The sequence below is a fragment of the Diplotaxodon limnothrissa genome, linkage group LG5 (assembly GCF_057381915.1).
Source record: "Diplotaxodon limnothrissa isolate DT_005_m linkage group LG5, D_limnothrissa_male_GT1.1, whole genome shotgun sequence".
NCBI lineage: Eukaryota > Metazoa > Chordata > Actinopteri > Cichliformes > Cichlidae > Diplotaxodon > Diplotaxodon limnothrissa.
This window is the reverse complement of record NC_140600.1, coordinates 38,154,962-38,174,725: the sequence shown is the minus strand read 5'-3', so window position 1 is coordinate 38,174,725 and position 19,764 is coordinate 38,154,962. Positions and strand designations below refer to the sequence as shown.

General features: G+C 40.4%; 2 protein-coding genes across 2 annotated transcripts; both read left to right on the top strand.

Annotated features, from left to right (window-relative positions):
- Positions 1-2,878: 2,878 nt before the first annotated feature.
- Positions 2,879-14,424, top strand: LOC146632821 (uncharacterized). Its single transcript, XM_085353591.1, has 5 exons — positions 2,879-3,076; positions 3,760-3,895; positions 4,567-4,733; positions 10,993-11,286; positions 11,996-14,424. The coding sequence occupies exons 1-5, from the start codon at positions 3,010-3,012 to the stop codon at positions 12,169-12,171; spliced, it is 840 nt and encodes a 279-aa protein (XP_085209717.1). The 5' UTR covers positions 2,879-3,009; the 3' UTR covers positions 12,172-14,424.
- A 2,240-nt stretch (positions 14,425-16,664) lies between these two features.
- On the top strand, positions 16,665-19,064 carry LOC146632820 (uncharacterized). Its single transcript, XM_085353554.1, has 5 exons — positions 16,665-16,740; positions 16,889-17,042; positions 17,122-17,264; positions 17,587-17,694; positions 18,925-19,064. The coding sequence occupies exons 1-5, from the start codon at positions 16,665-16,667 to the stop codon at positions 19,062-19,064; spliced, it is 621 nt and encodes a 206-aa protein (XP_085209680.1).
- Positions 19,065-19,764: the final 700 nt, after the last annotated feature.

Below are 19,764 nucleotides of genomic sequence, written 5' to 3'. Positions count from 1 at the left end.
GGGCCTGTATTAATTCATCTCCATATTATTGTGTGAAGTTGCACTGGGTTGGGAGTGTGAGTGTGTGTGTCACATTTCTGGTAAGCCAATGGCTGTAATAGGGTTGGACTAATTAGAGGCAGGTGTAATTGATTGCTCTGATACACTAGCCTACTTGTAGCCCACAGTACAAATACTGCTGTGTTATTTTATCTCTCTGTGCAGGTATGTAATGGGATGAAAGCTGATATGTTTGGGATGGATGGGTTTTGTGCTATGAATTATATAGTGAAGGTGTTATTTTGTCTCTCTGTGAAACTGGCATAGCTGGCTCTGGCCTTGGGACTGTGTTTTTTTTTACTTGATCCGCAAATGGGACACTGGACTGTTTTATCTTTTATTATTGTGTCAATAAATTACCTTTCAGAATTGTACTGACCATCATCTTTTTGCCCGCGGCTGAGACGGTTGGTCAGACTTAGAATCTTTTTGTGTGTGTTAGTTACATAGATGCCAGATAAATGTGCTGTTGGGATTCTCCCTCTAATACAACCTACCGGTGTTAAGTGTTGCTCTACATTCTCTAGGATGACTTCATTACATCTTCAAGTCTTTAAAATATTATGAAACATTTTCCTCGATAAACCCTGCTCTTAACTCAAACGACGTAGACATCCATGCAGAAGAAAATGTGGCAAAGATCACTGACATAACAAAATACAGCAGATGTGAGTGAAGTTGCCCCCCCCCACCTTCAAATCCAACAAAATTGATGTCAAACGCTTGTGCTGGTTTGTGCTGCAAAAATTTTTGTGTGTGCTGCTATCATTTTAAAAATATTAATAAAATAACATCCTGATGCGTGCTTAATCATCCAGGTAAGTAAATCCCAAAAGGTTGATTCTGTTCATCTGGACATTTTCAGTTGGAGAAACATTTCGTCACTCATCCAAGTGACTTCTTCAGTCTCAGCTGACTGTAGGTTTCTCCAACCTTATAAACAGTACATTTGCATAGTGAAGGAAACTAGCACCACTGAATGAACAATGTGCTGGGGGGTTACTTCCATGATTATTAGTATGCAAATTCTTATGACCATTGATCAATGACAACTAATCAAAGCCTATTGATCAATAGCCCTGAGTACCATTCACAGAAAGTGGGGAATGGCTACACAGCATTGTATGATGGCGAAAGATGTACCCTTGGGCCCCCCTTCTCGATTCAGAGATGGCCAGCATCCTGACAGCCCGATGGATGAAGCTGTCTCTCAGTCTGCGTGTTCTGGCCCGGAGGCTCTTCAGTATCCTTCCTGATGGCAGCAAACTGGAAGCACAGTGGTTAGCACTGTTGCCGCACAGCAAGAAGGTCCTGAGTTCAATTCCACCATCAGGCCGGGGTCTTTCTGTGTGGAGTTTGCATGTTCTCCCCGTGTTTGCGTGGGTTCTCTCCGGGTACTCCGGCTTCCTCCCACTGTCCAAAGACATGCAGTTTGTGGGGATAGGTTAATTGGATAATCCACATTGCCACTAGGTGTGAATGTGCGAGTGAATGTGAGTGTGAATGGTTGTCTGTCCCTATGTGTTAGCCCCGCGACAGACTGGCGACCTGTCCAGGGTGTACCCTGCCTCTCGCCCTATGACAACTGGGATAGGCTCCAGCGCCCCCCGCGGAAGCGAATGGATGGATGGATTAATTAATGTGGGGGGGCTGGTTGACCTCTGATGACCTCTAGAAGGTTGCCGGTTCGAGCCCCGGCTCGGACAGTCTCGGTTGTTGTGTTCTTGGGCAAGACACTTCACCTACCGCCTACTGGTGATGGCCAGAGGGGCCGATGGCGCGATATGGCAGCCTCGCTTCTGTCTGTCTGCCCCAGGGCAGCTGTGGCTACAACTGTAGCCTCCACCAGTGTGTGAATGTGAGAGTGAATGAATAGTGGAATTGTACAGCGCTTTGAGGACCCAGAAAAGCGCTATATAAATGCAATCCATTATTATTATTAGAAATTTTTATTAATATCTTTAAAATGATAGCAGCACAAACGAAAATTTTTGCAGCACAAACGTTTGATACCACTTCTGTTGGATTTGAAGAAGGTGGGGGGTGGGGGCAACTTCACTCACATACACAGCAGTGGCTTCCACGTGGTCTTTGAGTCAATCGACTACTTTTCTGAAAATAAATGATCAAGCTCTGCATGTGTGTACAGCAAAGACAATATGAGCAACAATACAAACTTTGAGAAACTTCTCACGCTCTCAATACCGTGTTTTCACTGTATTTATTTTTAAAGTTATGATTAAACAAAGAAATAAATGCACAATTTGCGACGATCAACCATTTCCGTTGAAATCGAGTCAATTTGACAGTTATTACTTAGAGATAAATTACACAAAAAACTCTTGTTTGCAGGCTTGTTGGAGCCCCTTCTGTCACTGGGGCTCTGGGTAATCAGCCCCAAATTAATTTAAATATTGTAAAATGTCACTAAATGAGCACGAAAGAAAAACAAAGCAAAAAATAAAACAAAAAAAATAATGATCAACTTCCGCCGCGGAAGTACTTCCTGTGGAGGTCTGCCACATTGTCTGCAGCCGCTTTAAAAACATCCGTTATCGTTAAGTTCTTTTCCGTATTTATTGTAGTTTTCACGCTTCGTAAAACGTTTTTATACAGAACATCTACGGTCGTAGCCAAAAACTGCGTATAAAGACGTATTAATATGCTCACGAGCTACTTTTAAGCATCTTGTAATCGTCGTTCCAACACAGTGTGTTTGATTTGATTCGTAGACCCCGAATATGGTGCCGCGCTCCCACAATGCATTGCGGCGTGACGTCAACACCAAAGCCCTATAAACAGTCCATGAATAGAAACAGTTTGGCAGTGGGCTGGAACATGAACCGAGCGAGGCAGCTCCGGGAATAGACGAGCTTTGCCGCAGTCGAAGAGTCCATCACGCCTCCTCCTCCTCCGGAGCTGTCGAAGACTCTCAGTTCCTTGACTGAATCCGGGAGTGTTGGAGTAGACATGGCGCCAGGCCTGTCCACTATTGTTGCGTTGGCTTTGTATGTGGTCCTGTTCCCTTGTGTTTCCGGTAAGTTTGACTGTTTTAATCTGTAAACGGTCGCTGTTCGCATTAGCTATCGAACTGCGTGTTGTCTCAGGCCGCCACGCAGTCTGTGATGTTATCGTCACATCGATATTAGACCGCTGTTTGGGCGATGTCACAGACGGTCGTCGTTAAAGTTACAGCTCGTGTTTTAAACCTTTTAAAAAGACCGAAAGATTAGTTTGTTACAGCCTCATTTTATTTGTTGAAAGCCATGTGCACGGTAATGGGGGTTTACGTACGGCTGTTTTCTAACGTTTCAGCTCATAGTTACCATCAAGCATAATCTGGTCGCAAAAGCTGCCAGTTAATTAGGTACAGAGCAGGGTACAGCTCGGTTGTAGTATAAGAAACATGTGAAAGATAATTTGGCAGCAGTGGAAACTACATCATCCAAAGTACCCACAAAGTGGAAACAGCGGGGTTTTAAACTGAGGATAAATAAGGGTGTGAAAACGTCTCTGTACAGTGTCGTAGACTTCAACAACACCCAGAGCTACATCCTCTGAAATGAAACTGAAGGTGAATCAACAGTTTCCCAAAAGTCACCAAGTTGCAGTGCTGAAAAGTGAAATTTCATAACTAATAATTAAACTAATTGATTTATTTGAAATGATTTATTGACGATTGAGCTAATTTTTGCTGCCCCTCTTTCTGCTCTGTTACAGCAGGGGACGACTGCCTGGCCTACACGGGCCAAAGTGTCCAGAAATGCTATTCAGGATATTGCTGTGGGAACTGCTATTACAGATATTGTTGTTCAAGTTATTACAGTCGTTTTAAAGAAGATGACCAAAAAAAGTGGTATGTTTTTCTCCTTCAATCTATTTTCGATGTTGGTTTCATTTTTTCCCCCTTTTCTCTGTGTAATTACAGCCAAGTGTGTGTTTTAGGCCGTTAAGAAACAGGAAGTAAGGTTTTCCTGTGCACGACCACCAGCATAGAGCTGAAGTGTGAGTCAGCTACAGCTTGCACCGAGGCCTTCATTCACATTATCCCTAAGATTAATAGACCATACTCCTCCACATGCCTGCTGTAGCACTGACAGGTTATCTGTTCTTTTTGAAACCACTGAACTACAGTGAATTCAGCTTCTCATAAAAATATCTCCCAAAGCCCAGAAAAAGGACCTTTTGTATGTTTTCTGCTGGTTTATGAAAGGTGACACACCTGCAAACACAAACTCTGAGGAAAGGGAGGCAGCACCGTGGTTCTACTTGAACTATAGTATCAGGAGTTGTTTTTGTTGTGTAGTGCTTTGAAGGTCTGGAAATTGTAGCGTACTAGTAAATACATGATGGCCTTGTTAATTATTTCATCATACTTTGGGTTTGTGATTAATTCCAGTTTTAAAAAGGTCCTAAAATGGTTAAATTTGACTTGGTGACTTGTAAATGTTTCCTTTTTCTGTTTTGTAGTAAGTTAATGTCATGTAAAGACAATTTTTCATACTAATTTCTTTTTTTCCTTTTCAGCTCCAATAATGTTGATAGCTTCAACAGTGCTAGTTATGAGTATCATATCGATAATACGTTACCCATGGTGGCTGGTATTGTGGGCTCCATCATTTTTGTACTCATCTTCATCTGCTGCTGCGTCTGCCCCTGCTGTTGCCTGTACAACATGTGCCGCAAACCACGCCGTAAGTTTTACTAATTCTGTCTTTGATTGTTTAAGCCAAGAATGGACAATATATTTTCCCAAGGGCCGCAATAAGGGTCTAATTGTAGCATCTGCTCTTACCAGTAGCAGTTTATGAAGAGTTAATGTGCTGAATTGAGTTCAGCTCATTCAGCTGGTGCATTGTAATGTGAAGACCCTGCAGAAAGGTCAGTGCAGTTGAAAACAGCTGGCAGACACGTGGACGCTCACTGTGTGATGATTACATCAGTCAGACCAGGAAGACTCGGAGATGCAAAAAGTATAACGAGGGCCTTAGATAAATAAATGTAACGGCATTAGTCGCGTTGCACGACTGGTGCTTTTAAATCTTTCTATCACCTTTATATCGAGGACCCATTAGCGCGAGTCATACTGTCGTGTATGCACATTTTCTCTGCAGACTCGGGGAACAAGCTTACACAAGTCACATACCTAAGCTCGTCTACAGCACATCCCAAACCTCATGTGGTCTCTGATTCAAGAAGCTTTTTCATGGCACTGGGAGAATCTTCTACAGTTCAGGGGATTTCTGACACATTGAAGTAATTGTTACTTATTGGCAATTATTGCACGTAAAGTAACCACAACCTTTAGCGGTGACACTTCCTATTTTTAGTATGTAGACAGCGTGTAGGCCCGTGCTGATGCATCTGCAACATGTTGCTGCACTTTTGCAGGTTGTCTGCTCTCGGCCAACAAGCAACACTTTTTAAAAAAACAGTCTGCTGTTGAGCTTCTCACCTACATAGACACGAATGTCTGCTTTTTTTGCCATGTCTTAAAGAAGCCAGACTCTTGGTTTCTAGTGAGTTGGAGGATTTGTCAGTGTAGTTTTTGAAGCAGATCATGAGGGGACTCATTTGAAGACTGTTGGCCCACCCACCACATGACTTTCATTATTGCAAAATGTAGCCTGACGACTAACATCACAGCTGAGGCACAGTGCACCACCTGACCTAATGTTTCAGAATCACTACAGTATACAGAGGCTTTGTGAACCCTTCAGAGCTGTGAAGTTCCTCATTCTCACTTTGTGTTTCTCTGGTTTGTTGTACAAGTTTTGGCTTTTCAGTGATTCTCTTGGTGAGAGTTTACCCCTCAGAACGATGACTCAGCATGTCATTAAAGATAATTGCTGTTTAGAGTTGGTGCCAAACTACGATGCTGCTTTATTTGTTTCTCTTCAGGGGTCATGTCTTTACTTGACTTTTGAATCTGCTTACTTTGAGTACTTTGAGTTTCCCACAAATGGAAACACCAGCTTTAAGTTGCTTAGAGTTAGAGCAGGGCGATATGACCAAAAATATTTATCACGATATACATTTGAAAATTTGTATATCGATATAACTGACACTAGACAAAATACTTTACAACTCCACAACTTTATTAGTGCAAAAAACCCATCAATGTATTTTTACTTGAACAAGCAGCTGTTTTTTAAGTGCATTAAAGCGATATAAAAAATTTTACCGTGCAAATGCAAATTTCTCGCTGACAGTTTAACCAAAAGGCATTTCTATGGGCTCAAAATGTGGTCATAAATATTTTGTACTTGTAAAAAAGATTTGTATGTGTAAAAAAGATTTGTGTGTGCGTAAAAAAGATTTGTATGTGTAAAAAGAATTTGTGTGTGCGTAAAAAAGATTTGTATGTGTAAAAAAAGATTTGTGTGTGCGTAAAAAAGATTTGTGTGTGGACTTAGAAAAAAACCCCCTGCAAGTTACAAGTACGGATTTTTGACCCTATTTTTCTTCCCTTCATCTGATTGGTCAATGTCATGTCAATCACAAATGTAACAATCCAATCAGAGAACAGATGGGTTTGGCTGTCGGAGGGGCGCTGTTTTGAACTGCAGGTCCTTGAAGGGTGATACCGTTTGAAGCTGGAGGATCGCTATATAAATATCCGATAGCAGCTAGGTCCCCTAACTTTCAGTAGCTGTTGAAAGGATAAAGTTGTGGTATATCAGTGGTTAGAAATAACATTATTACTTTAGGATTAATTTAACACAAAGTCAGGGCTGACCCAGGACCATTGCTGTGAGTCACAGTGCGCAGCAAAAGTCTTTTCACATCGGATGCAGGATACGCTGCTAATGCTAACTAAAAGCAAAGGATCCAGAATTTGTTACGCTGGCTGCTGGGCTCTGTGGGTTTTTGCAGCAGCTCTACCTGTACTAGATGCACCTGCTCCTTGTCTTTTCTATCTCTGACTTTATGTCCTCTACAAGAGTTTCTGTTTTTCTTGCTAGTTCTTCAAATGTTCAATAAAAACGTGTATGATAATTCATAACGAAGAAAGCTTTGTAATGAAGACTGTCATTTCCAAAACACTGCCCGCCCCCACCCCGCGGTCCGCAGCGCTGTTGAAAAGGCTGTGGAAGTCCCTGTATTAAACACGTAGACCTGTGACACAAAAATCACCAAACTCGGACAACCACAGACTGTTTTCCTTCGTGGTGATGAAGGAAAAGGCTGGGTTGGCATGTAAAAGGGCATTTATTCCCTTCAAAGACCTGCAGTTCAAAAAAAGCGCCCCTCGTCAGCCAAACCCATCTGTTCTCTGATTGGATTGTTACATTTGTGATTGATGTGACATTGACCAATCAGATGAAGGGAAGAAAAATAGGGTCAAAAATCCGTACTTGTAACTTGCAGGGGTTAGGGTCCACACACAAATCTTTTTTACGCACACACAAATCTTTTTTACGCACACACAAATCTTTTTTACGCACACACAAATCTTTTTTTACAAGTACAAAATATTTATGACCACATTTTGAGCCCATACATTTCCAGTGGAAACTGGCCGACATATCCTCAGCATAACCATGTATAATATCCACAAAACTTAAAAACGGGTTATACACACACAATACGGTAACATTATGTTGAAGCTCAGTACGTATCACTCCGCGAGGCTCCTGCCTACGATAGCCGTAATGCTCCGACAATCCATCAAGCGGTGCGGCTTCGTAGCTCAGCAAAGTCGTACTGAAACATTTGACAGATTTTCGAGCGCCGTGCACATAAAATCGTTTCGAGGTCAGTAAACACAACCAGAGTTCATACATAAGGCACACGGGATTATAAGGGGCTCTGTCGACTTTCAGAAAAATCAAAGGATTGATTTTAAGTGTGCCGTATTTTCCAAACAACACGGTAATAACGACGGCCCGCTAGCATGCGCTACCAAAAATAGTGCTTTGTTGTGTATCTGACGGACAAAGGCTAAACCAGTTCCACACCAGTGAAGTTGCAGCATTTCTACAAACCAGTTCTGGTTCATCAGTTTCATTCAACGATCCGCTTTCGCTCTCCTCATTCTCCGTCACCGCCATGCTTTTTCCGCCATGTGCGTATGAAAACAAAGGCTCTGCGCATGCGTGTTTTATCCATATTCTATTGCGATATTTCATTTTCTTATCATTGCCCAACATTTTACCGGTATTACCATGAACAGTATGATATGGCCCAGCCCTACTTGGAGTCACCTGCACAGGTGTTTATGTCTGTTTAACCACAACTCCAGCGTTCCTAAGTCCTAAGTGTCTTTATATATTTTTTCCACTCTCAAATCTCACCCAACTACAGCCAGAAATTAACTGATGCTATTAAACCAACTTTGGCATCATCACAACACTTTGCAGAGGACTGTGGTATATCTGTTTGTGTTAGCGATCCCTCAATGGATCGTACTTTGACCCCTCTCCACGGGGTGACCTACTGCCTTATTTTGCTGTTGGCACCACTCTAAACGAGGCTCCTGGATACACCAGATTGTTAGTCAGTATGATCAACACGTTTTTGGGGGAAATGCTCACATAGCAAACCAAGAAAAACTTATACTATTAAAGACAGCAAATGGCATTTCCCAGTGTCGTATTAACATAGCGAGACTGTTTGAAGTTGCTTAGGAATTCAGTGCAATGCAGATTTATTGTGATAACCACATAGGTTAAGTGTAGCTTATGTAACATTTATTCTTTTCTCTCACCTCAGAAGTTTGTTTGACTGTTTCTTTATTTTTAGATCACAAATCATTTTTGTGATGTCGTGAAGCTCTCTCTATCATATAAATAGTTGACCCAGGCTAACTACTACTTTCCTCTTCACCTTCTTTGATTTCTCTCATAAAGCATCGTTTTTTTTGTTTGTTTTTTTTCCTTTTGGATGGATGTTTTTCCAAAGGCGTCTATTTATCTGTCGATAACACATTCACATTGAATGTAAATTCCAGTTTATCCCTTTTCCTCCTGTTCCACTTTTTCCTCACAACAGACAAAGACCGCTGAAAGTAGTTCCTGAAAGCGTCACTGTTTAGTCCAGAAAATGCAGATGAATATTTGACACATTTTTAAACTAAACAGGTTTCTTTTGGGACCTTTTTCTTTTTTTAACCCTTGGTATTTGAGTGGGAAGTGTGATGTCACACACTGTGTAGGGAAGATGGAACATTGTGGGCTTTTCATTGGCTTTCTTGAGAGTAATGAAAATATCCCACATCATCAGTCTTGTCCATTAAATATCTGGTGAACTGGCCTTTTTTTCTACCTGTAACTCTACTTAATGTGCCTTATTTACTTTCCTCAAAAATACATCAAAATCACAGGCTTAAATATACAGAGGAGGAGGTTGTTGCATTTCTCAGTTAGTGAAGGAGAAACGAGGAGAGAAAGAGGAATCTCCCATATAGGTGAAGAGGGCACCGGCCTTCAATAGGAAAGAGAAAACTTTGACAGATTATTTTGCCAAGAATGCAGCGCTCAACTCTTTATCTGCGGTAGATTATAAACATTGTATTCCACTTTATCCTCCTCAATTCCACAATTCCCTGAAACAGTTCTTTCTACTATCCTGTGTTTTTGAAACCGCTAATGTCCATGGCCACATCTTGATCCGCTTCCCTAAAAAGAATTTAAAAAAAATTCTGCTCAATAGAGGAAAGCATCTGACTCCACACGTCCATATTTATGTTTACAGAGACGTGCATTCACCATAATGAACGCTCTTCCCAGTTCTTGCACCTCCTGTCAGCTTTGTCAGTCGGCTGGTTAATGTTTTGCTGTTAGGCGACAGTCTTCTGGCGGAGAGGCTAAAATGCAAGTGAGGAACGCAGTCTGGCTTCCTTGGCTGCCTCAGTTCCAGTGGTATGATGGGATCAAATCCAGGAAGTCAGAGCTCCACGCTGTGTGACTCATTGTTTCTATGACAACCACAGACTGGAAAGAAAAAAAAAAAAAGAAGAAAAGAAAGCCATCCTACGTCATTTACAGGAAGTGGTCGTGAAGATGTTGAAGAACATCTTCGTTACACCCCCAGGTGGTTTTTTTTCCCCCTCTTTCTTTCATTTTTACTGAGCTTACACAGCGATGGGTTTACACTCGGAGTGTGACTATGGCAGGGCTGTTTCTTCATTAGGCGAAGCTAGAGAGGATGATCGAGGATGTTTACTTAAGACTGCACCCTTTTCTTGTCTCTCTGATTAATATTCAGTTTTCAGTCATTCTTTATAAGAATATTATCCATACATTATGATACACATCGAAGACGTTTTGGATCTTGGCTGTTAATTATTTGGCTAATTACCAGCCAGGATATCCTGTCTTCTGTGTTTAAGCTGTAGTGTTAGAAGATCCTTTTGCAGGAATCGAAACTAAACTTTTTTTGTTTTCTTCTTTTTGTTTTTTTTCTTGCCATGCTATTCTTTTTGCGACAGCTGGGTTTTTACAGTTTAATTGCAGAAGTTGCGATATGAGTTGCGTAGCTCTTGCCTCATATTTGTCCAAGGCAAGTTACTTGTGTGTTTAACTTGGTGGCATGTTCCAAACAAGTTCAGGACATTTGGATCATTTTATTTGTGCTGTTGGTTGGTCTGTAATCCTCTGTTATCTCATATCCTCCTGGATACAAACAGAATAGGAAGTACAAATACCTTTGACTCTACTGGAATCTCTTTTGAGATCGTTTTTCCTGATGTGTTTAAATCTTTCTGCACTGGCAATCACGACAAAGCCAATGTGGATTTAGTACATATGCCTATGGAGTGTGTTATGTGTGTAATAAACATTTATAAGGGTTTATGAGGATGTCCTTTTTTTTTTTTTTTTTTTTAAGTGAAACTAGTTTGAATCCTTTTATCTCCATACCTGAATAATTCCTCCTGTAGTTGTACTCCTACACTGCATGTAAAACAGCCAGTTTTCTATATTTCTAATCTATTTGTTTGTTTAATTGCAGCTGTGGTAGCGACCACTACCCACACCACAGTGGTCACCACCACCACTCCTCAGCGTTACCCGCAGCAACCAACTGCAGTACCTGGACAATCTCAGTCCTACCAGGGAATGCCCTACCAGCCAGTACCAGTGCAGCCCGGCTATCCAGCTCAGTCTGGTTATCCAGCTCAGTCTGGTTATCCAGCTCAGTCTGGTTATCCAGCTCAGCCGGGCTATGCAGCTCAGTCCATGCCCACATCACCCTACCATGGACAACCATTCACACCAGGACCACCACCATCTTATCAGGATGCAAGTAAGTGTGAATTTTCCTCATCCCTGTAATTAACAAACATTGTGTTGGTCTAGCTTTAAATAGGCTTTGAACACCAAAACAGTGTGTTTGAGGAAATGCTGATTGAAGCTTCTAACTGGGAAAAGGAGCTGCTCTGTCCAAAAATATCTCAAACAAACAAGCATGCCAGTATTTGTTGTGATTTTTCACAACACTCTAAAAAAAAAAGTATAAAGAATTCTTAATCACAAAAATGCAGAAAATGCTAAAATTTTAATTATATCATCATAAATGTTCAAACTTTTTATGCAAATCAAGGATGTTTGAGCAGAAAGCCCTGTTGATTTGAGACTGAATGACTGTAATTTAATTGTAGCCACTTATAAAATGCAGGTTAGATGTTTAGTTTTTATTGTAGAAGAATATTCTGAAGGTGTAGCTTTTTCAAACTGATCTGTGCGAAACAAAGGTTTTCGGATAGAATTAAAGAGTTTTTTAAAGAAATGCTCGACATTATTAACTATTGTGTTTCATTAAATGTTTTCAGATTTAGCAATAATATTTTGCAATTATGCAAAACAGCTGTATTCAATGTAGAGGTGGAAACTGCGGTTGCATAGACGTGGGTCTTTTTGAGGTTTTTCTAAAAAGGGAAATGAAACATTCAAGCTGCAGAGCTGAAGTTGAGGTTGTGTTCATTGTCACGCCAACTTCATTTTTTTGTTTCCAGCTGGCCCTGCCCATCCTCCACAACAGATGCCTTACAGCCAGGCTGCGTTCACACCCGGCCAGCCGGCGTACCCGCTGAAGCCTCCGACCCAGCCGCAGCCCAACGTTCCACCTGCAGGCGCAGACTTCCTAGTCCAGCCTCCATACAACCCAGCTTTTGTTGCACCACCACCCTAGCCTGGATAGTGGACGTCCGTGCTGCAGCACTCTGCTGAAATGGAAGTTTGTTCTTTGAATCAAGAAGAGAAACCTCAGAGTAACTTGGTTCATTGTTGCCTGTATTTGGGAATTTTAGGGCGGTGCTGATTCAGCAGTTCTGTTGAACAGTTACCAAGTGAAAATTATGTTTTTTACTTGCATTGCATGGGCATGCAATATGCATATTCTTTTTTTTCTTTTTTGGGGTCCATCTTTAGTTATTTTGAGAAATGAAACATGAGACCACTGTTTCTCACTGCTTTAAGTACTTTTTTCAGCCTCATTCCTCAGCGTATCCCTCTTGCCTTTACTATCCACCAGCCAAACTACCTGGCCTCTACAGTGACTGCAGTCAGATTCAGTGGTTGATCTTAAGGTGTCTCAGTGTCTGTAGCCATTTTCCCACTGCCATCTGGCAGCTGTTTGCAGGTCGATGAAGTGCTTTGATCCTTTATTCCCTGTATTTTCCTTGTATCACCTTGTAAATAATGTTACATGGGAACAAATTGTAAGTGTGCAGCATTTATCACTGGAGGGTTTATACCTTAAAATTATTTGTGTTATGTGAGTTGACCAGAAGTGTTTCCTGAGCACACAAATTCCACGTAGTTAACAAGTGTTCAGCACACACTCCAGTTCCAATTCACCGAAACACGCCTCGCACACAGGGATGGTTTGCTTTACATTTTGATGTTTACGTACACAGAAGAATTGGCATTAAGATGTTGTTTTCCCGTCATTACTCAGGTTTTATTTGCCCGTCCTACAACCACATTTCCAACCGGGCTGGGATGCTGTGTAAGCTGCAGAAAAATGCTGAATGCTAGCTGTAACGTGTGCGCTAATGTACCAAACATTCAGATGGGCTCGCTCCCTTAAATTGTGATTGGTCAGACAGCAGGAGCGTTTTCCACAGCCCGTCTTAAATAAACACGGGCCCAGAAAATCCTGGAATAAGATGAACTCTATATTAATATAGAGTCCAGCAGTGTTGTTGAGCCCATGCAGCATTTTCCAGTATAAAACTGATATTTAATTTGTCCTTTTATGTAAAGAGTTTCCCAGTTTATCAGAATGTTTTTGTGATATTAGGTAAAATACACTGTCTCCAGATGGCTATCGTGATTTGTTGCTCTTAAGAAATTGTTGCTTATTACATTTTACATTGACAAATATTTTAAACTGTTTGCTTGCACGGTCTTTTAAAGAGTGCCGGACCGCTCTCCATTTCCAGCTCCAAGTCTAAGTCGTCTAAATCTTGCCAATGCTCTTTTTGAATCCAATCCTTTGTTATTGCCAGTTAGTTGAATTTATTTATGAAGTTGTATGTAGCATCCCAACTTTGTTGTAAACGGGGTTGCACATCTAACTGAGCTGAAATGCGCTGGCAGCTTCTGGTTACTTTACCAAAGGAGATTCTTTTCTTTTCAGTTAACCAAACAATAACATGATGAGCGCATGTTAAACACAAACAATTGTGCCTTCCAGCCACATTACCTGCAGAAACATACATGCAATTCCAAATCATTTAAAATATCTTTTTCTACTTATGGAGTCTGTTTGCTTTATGTCACCATAAAGGCTTGAATGATGCACAATATTCAGCAGTGTCCTGTTTCCTGAGTCGTGCCATCAAACCTTCTCTCTAATGTTCTCACAACATTAAGTTTCTTTGGTATTGTTTAACTTGTTCTGTGTGTGTGTGTGTGTGTGTGTGTTCAAGTGTTGATTGTGGAAAAGAGCCACCACTTCTGCTTTCTGCTGGCTGAAATTACTTGAAGTGACTTTTTTTTTTTTTTTTCTTCTTCTTCTTCTTCTCGTGACTCAGCTGATTCTGGAAAAGTACAGTTACAATTCATGTGACGTCCAGACCTTGACCTTCTCTGACAATGTATCATCCTCCTTTATTTAGACTTTGGCTTAAGTCGAACTCTGCGGCAAACTTTACATTTCAGTGTGCGTCAGTCACACCTCTGCAGCGGCCTTTGGGATCTACTCATGTTTGAGTCCCTGAATGTTAGCTAACGAAAGGGATGCAGTGTCACGTGTTTCTAGTTTTGTTTGTTACATCAGCTGACGAATAGAAAAACACTTGTTGGCTTTCCTTTTTCCTGCTTATATTCGTGTTCTTCCTGTGGTTTCTGTTCTCTGGCCAGTGTTGACTATTTTATTGATGCGTGTGTGGATTACAGTAGATTATGTTGTTTTCAGAGATTTATTCTTGCTCCAGTTCCCCCCTTTCCTTTAAAATCTAATAATTCCACTTTAAGAGTATATGTTGGACTTTCTTTGTGTGTTAATGTCATATTTTGTAAAAAAGACCTTATTACAAAGTTCAATAAAGTTTATTTTTTCTTTTCTTCAGTTGCTGGTTGTTTAATTTTCAGTTTGGTGAATTTGTGTTAATATATTATCGACAGCTATGAAATGGGCGACAGACTCAAACGAAAGAAAATGAACTGACATGTTGGTGAATACGTTTTAAAAATTATAAATAAAATACAAGTTAGTTTGGGGAGTGAAAATAATGACTGCACTAATATTTATGTTTAATGTATAACTTCAAAAGACTTCATATAATGGCATCTAGTCTAATTAATACAGGGTTATTGTTTAGTCTATATTATTTTATCTATTTTAGTATTTCCAGGGGGTTATTTAACACGTAAATAGGAAGGTTTCCACGTAGTTTGTTACAAATAGAGCTCAACATCAACCAGCTTGTTTCAGGGCTCCAGTTCTGACGTGTTTCCCACTGATTTTGGTCCATATTGATATGACATCATCACACAGTTGCCACAATGATGCAACTTTGCTGCCTCATTGGAAACAGATCTGGTGACTTTAAGGCCGTTTGAGTACAACGACCTCACTGTCATGTTCAAGAAGCCAGTCTGAGATGACCTTTGTGGCTGAGCACGTTATCCTGCTGGAAGCAGCAAAAAGATGGGTACACCGTGGTAGTGATTAGATGGGCTGTTGATCACTTACTTGTAAAAAAAAAAAAAAAAAAAAAAAAAAAAAAGATGAGGAAAGGAGTTGAGTGTCCTCTGCTCTGCATCTGAGCTTATCATGGAAAACAGGCCAAGCAACATAACAGAGTTATGATGTGGATTTAAGGCTTCACCACCAGTCCTTGTTTTAGTACCTGCTAAACTAGTTTTCATAAAGTGGAACATTCAGAAATACATTTTGGCATACATTTAATAATGGTGTTTATGTGTGTGGTTGGTGGGAGTAAGGGGATGGGGGGGAGTGTACAAGGATATGATCTAAGAGCACAAGTGTAACCAGCCCAATCAGCGGAGACTGGGTGGAGACAAGATAAAAAAAACAAGCAGTAACTGGTTCAGAGAACGTTTGGGTGGAGCTGCTTAAAAGTATTCCATTCACATGTTGCACAACAACAGAAACTCACATTTAAACTGGTAATGTGAGACTTCATTTTGTTCTGAGTCTTCAGGAATTTTTTTTTTATTTTCTAGATTTTAGATAGCTTAATGAAGTAAATCTGGTTTGATTTCAAAGTCTTATATGGTATAGCAGCAACCCAGTGACTACAGTACTGGTGTCTGTAAATATCCTGAATTTGTTAATTTATGTATCGACTTATCTAGGATTCGATGCTGTTTTAATTAAAAGCCCATTGTTCCTTCAGTGGGCTGCTTTCTGTCATTATGCAAATATACTGTTTACAAGACTGGGGAAACCTGCAGTCAGCTGAGAGTGAAGAAGTCACCTGGATGAGTGACGAAACGTTTCTCCCACTGAAAACGCTACGTCCAGGTGAACAGAATCAACCTTTGGAGATTTAACTATCTGGATGATTGAGCATGCATCAAAAGAAAACATCTGGGATGAAATGAGCAATTCTTGCACATCTGTAAATGCATCATCAATGGCTACTGAGATTACTTCCTTATCAGGGAATGTGATTCTTATCTCAGAAAGTCAGTGTCAAGCATGCACATAGTGCAAAACGATGGCTCTGTACTAAAAACGCATGTAATAAAAGCTAAAGTGCAACTTTACTGCTTGACTGATGCATTTTAGCTTGTGGCCTCGATTGTTCACATCTGCTACCCGAGGAAAACTTTTGACTTATTTGAAACCAAAAATATGACCCCAAAATAATGAGGAGCTTTAATCTAATTCTAAGAAAGAATGGGAAGCTGTTTTGATTTCAGAAGTTCGGTATATGACTGCTTTAGTTCCCAAAAGCTTAAAAACTGCTGGCAAGAGATTACAAAAAAAAAAAAAATCTAACTGTTAGGATTAACCTTTGATTAATACACTTTGTACTGTTTTCAAAGGGTTTATTTGCAAGTAGTTGCACTCTGTTGATCATCTAGTGCTAAGTCATGTATGCTATTGAAGGAATGTTGTTGGGTTACCTTTTACAGGGTGTGACAGACACACAAGTAGGAAGAGTCGTCCCTGTAAGTCGAGCTCATTTCCTTTTACACGACATCATGTCTCTTATAGTTTCGAGTGTCTTACCTTGTCTTGTGTGTCTTTTGTGTGTGTTTTTGGTCCCAGCGGAATCAGGTGAGTTTTTATTATGATATTTATTTCATCAGGCCTGTGATCTCATCGGTGTGTTTGTCTCTCTCCGCCATCACTACAGCATCTGTCTACCAGATCTTTGGTTCAACTCTTACCCTCTCTTCACTTTACCCTCGTTCATGTCTTACAGACGACTTGTGCCATAGCTATGTGGACATGTTCGGTGTCTCACATGATGCTGAAAAATGTAGCAAGTACTGCTGTGGCACATGCAATCGAAGACACTGCTGCAAGGATAAGCCCAAGCAGCTAAATCAGGAATTCTGTTCTGGAAGTTTTGAAAGGTGTGGTCTTCTATTTAACCTTTTTTCGTGATACAAATGTGAGTAGAAATTAAAGCTTTTTTTCATGTTTTATTTGCAGTACAAGCCAAATCGGTCTGATTGTAGGAATCGTCGTAGGGAGTTTAATTCTTCTGCTGTGTGTGGTTCTCATAATCTGCTGTTTGGCTCCTTGCTGCCTTTGCTACATGAAATGTCAAAAAAGGCCGACTCAAAGACAGATAAGTAAGTTGGTCACAGTTACAAGCAGTGACACTGTAATTAAGTCAGCATATTATCCAGTTGTTTCTTGTTTGAAATGAGTTTTACTTCTCATAGACATGTGCTGTCTGTTTTGTGAGATTTTATGTGCCAGACACCTTCTCAGTTGATAAGGTGGGATTTTGGAGAAGTTTTGGAAACAAGAAACAGTCTGATGCACGAACAATAAAACAGCAATCTGTCATTTTTAATGTTGGATTTTTTGAAAAGATTAGAAAAGATGGGAGTTTTCCCAGATGTCTTTAAACTCATTTTCAAGCTGAAGTAAATCTTTGACTTTTTCCAGTTGTGATAAATTCCAACACACCTCAGCAGCCGCCCCACCCAGGCTACCAGGCTGTGCCTTCAGGCCCGCCCATGCCCACAGCTCCACCACCCTCCTACCAAGAAAGTAGTAAGTTGTTTCATTCTATTTTAAAACATAATAAATATGTCAACTGACAACTTTTCCCGTTTTTAAAGTTGGCAGCAAGCTTGGCTGATGACACCCAGGTGTTGATGAAGCTATGTATCTGTGTTTGTGCTGTGATTTAATATACACTCAAGTTGCCTTGCTCGTACGAGTTTGAACCCCTTTTGCTGCCTTCAAAAAGGTGCTGCAACCATTCCTCAGAGATTTTGGTCCATATTCACATGACACCATCCCAATTTGAGAACAGTGAACTCACTATAATGTTGAAGGAACCAGTTTGAGATGATTTGAGCACGTGATAGAGGATGTTTTCATGCTGGAAGGAGCCATCAGAAGATGGAATTGACATAGTCAGCAGTTACATGGGTTCCGACATTTAACTGATAATGAATTTATGCTTAGGTGCCCAAAGTGTACCAGGAAAATATTCTGCACACTATTACACCACCATCAGCAGTCTGAACTGTACATAAGGCAGGATGGATCCAAGCTGTCATGTTGTTCACATGAAATTCTGATCTTAATATCACAGTAGAAATTGAAACTCATCAGACCAGACAATGATTTCCAAGCTTCTGTTGTTCAGTTTTGCAGTGTCTGTTTGAAATGTAGTCAACATTTCCTTTCCTTAGCCGAGACGAGTGGTGCGGTCTTCTGCTGCTGTCACTTATCTGCTTCAAGGTTCCAACATGCTGTGCATTCAGAGACGTTCTTGGTTGTAACAACTGGTTATTTCAGCTATTGTTTCCTTCCTGTCAGCTCAAAGCACTCCGGTCATTCTAAAGAACTGTTCCTCACTGGATATTTTCTCTTTTCCCACCATTCTCTGTAAACACTAGAGATGGTTCCAGCAGATCAGTAGTTTCTGAAATACGGCGTGCTTAAACGCGTTGAGTTGCTGCCATGTGATTGGCTGATTACAGATTTGCATTAGTCACCAGTTGAACAGGTGTACCTAATAAAGTGGTCAGTGATTTCTGACTAATTTTCATTTAAAAACAAGAGGGAGCTGATGGTCCATTTGATCTATTAGACAGCACGTTTCTTTGTTCTGTTACGTGGATCAATACACAGTTATAAAGGAAATTATTAAATTTGTTGACTCTTCATACCATTTACTATTAAAATGTTCATATGGCCTAATGAGTTAGAAAAAATAATTTGATCAATAACAATATAAACATAGAAAATCAGTTTCTTTTGTCTTTTCAGCCAATCCTACTCACCCAGTGCTGTTCACCGGGGAGCCGATGTACCCTCTGCAACCTGCAAGCCAGGCTACTGCACCGCCACCATATTCAGAGGACGCTCAGCCAGCACCGTACAACCCTTCTCATAATCCAAGGCCTTAAATGTATATACAGCTTACCAGACTGTTGCTACGCCACACTACAGCTTTTAAAGACCCAGGGATGAATGTATAAACAATGCTGTGTATGCCTATCCAAAACAATATTGTGTATGATCAGGTAGATTCTTGGTTAAAATACATTTTTTAGGTGAATTTGTTTTTTAGGTATTTGTAGTTGCTACAAATGGCAGCCATGCCTATTGTGTGTACTGACAGCTGCTTTGTGTTGTTCCTGTATGGCCTTCGCCTGGGTCCTTTGCTCGGAACTTACAGAGCTTCCATTACTTTTGACCTTCAGTAAATTTTGTGTGTGTGTGTGTCTCTGTGTGTTGTTCCAGTGCTGAGGTCATCAAATGTGTGATAATGTTATTTTCTGGATTAATATGCTGGATTGACACTAAGGTAATCACTTCTAAGTTGGGTGGAACCCCATGTTTAAATCTATCCTTAGCTTTCATCCAAATAAATACACAAACAAAGATTGAACTAAGAACCAAAAGTATGTAATATAAAGATGTTTAGAAATGAATGTGTATACCTTTGTATGCTTTTGTATTTAGTTTTCTTAGAATAATACAGTGTTTTTGTATCTGGTCCCTAATTGAACCTCGGCTCTCAAAAACATGTAAAATCTGTGGATTACGTTGTGTTTACATGAGGAGAGCTCCCAATCAGCATTCACACAATTAAATAAGTGTTCC

Excerpts from the sequence above, each read along its gene's own strand:
- LOC146632821 (XM_085353591.1), top strand. The coding sequence starts at position 3,010 with ATGGCGCCAGGCCTGTCCACTATTGTTGCGTTGGCTTTGTATGTGGTC. Across the intron at positions 3,896-4,566 it reads GAAGATGACCAAAAAAAGTG|CTCCAATAATGTTGATAGCT; the intron begins GTATGTTTTTCT and ends TTTCCTTTTCAG. Across the intron at positions 4,734-10,992 it reads CATGTGCCGCAAACCACGCC|CTGTGGTAGCGACCACTACC; the intron begins GTAAGTTTTACT and ends GTTTAATTGCAG.
- LOC146632820 (XM_085353554.1), top strand. The coding sequence starts at position 16,665 with ATGTCTCTTATAGTTTCGAGTGTCTTACCTTGTCTTGTGTGTCTTTTG. Across the intron at positions 17,265-17,586 it reads GCCGACTCAAAGACAGATAA|TTGTGATAAATTCCAACACA; the intron begins GTAAGTTGGTCA and ends GACTTTTTCCAG. Across the intron at positions 17,695-18,924 it reads ACCCTCCTACCAAGAAAGTA|CCAATCCTACTCACCCAGTG; the intron begins GTAAGTTGTTTC and ends TTGTCTTTTCAG.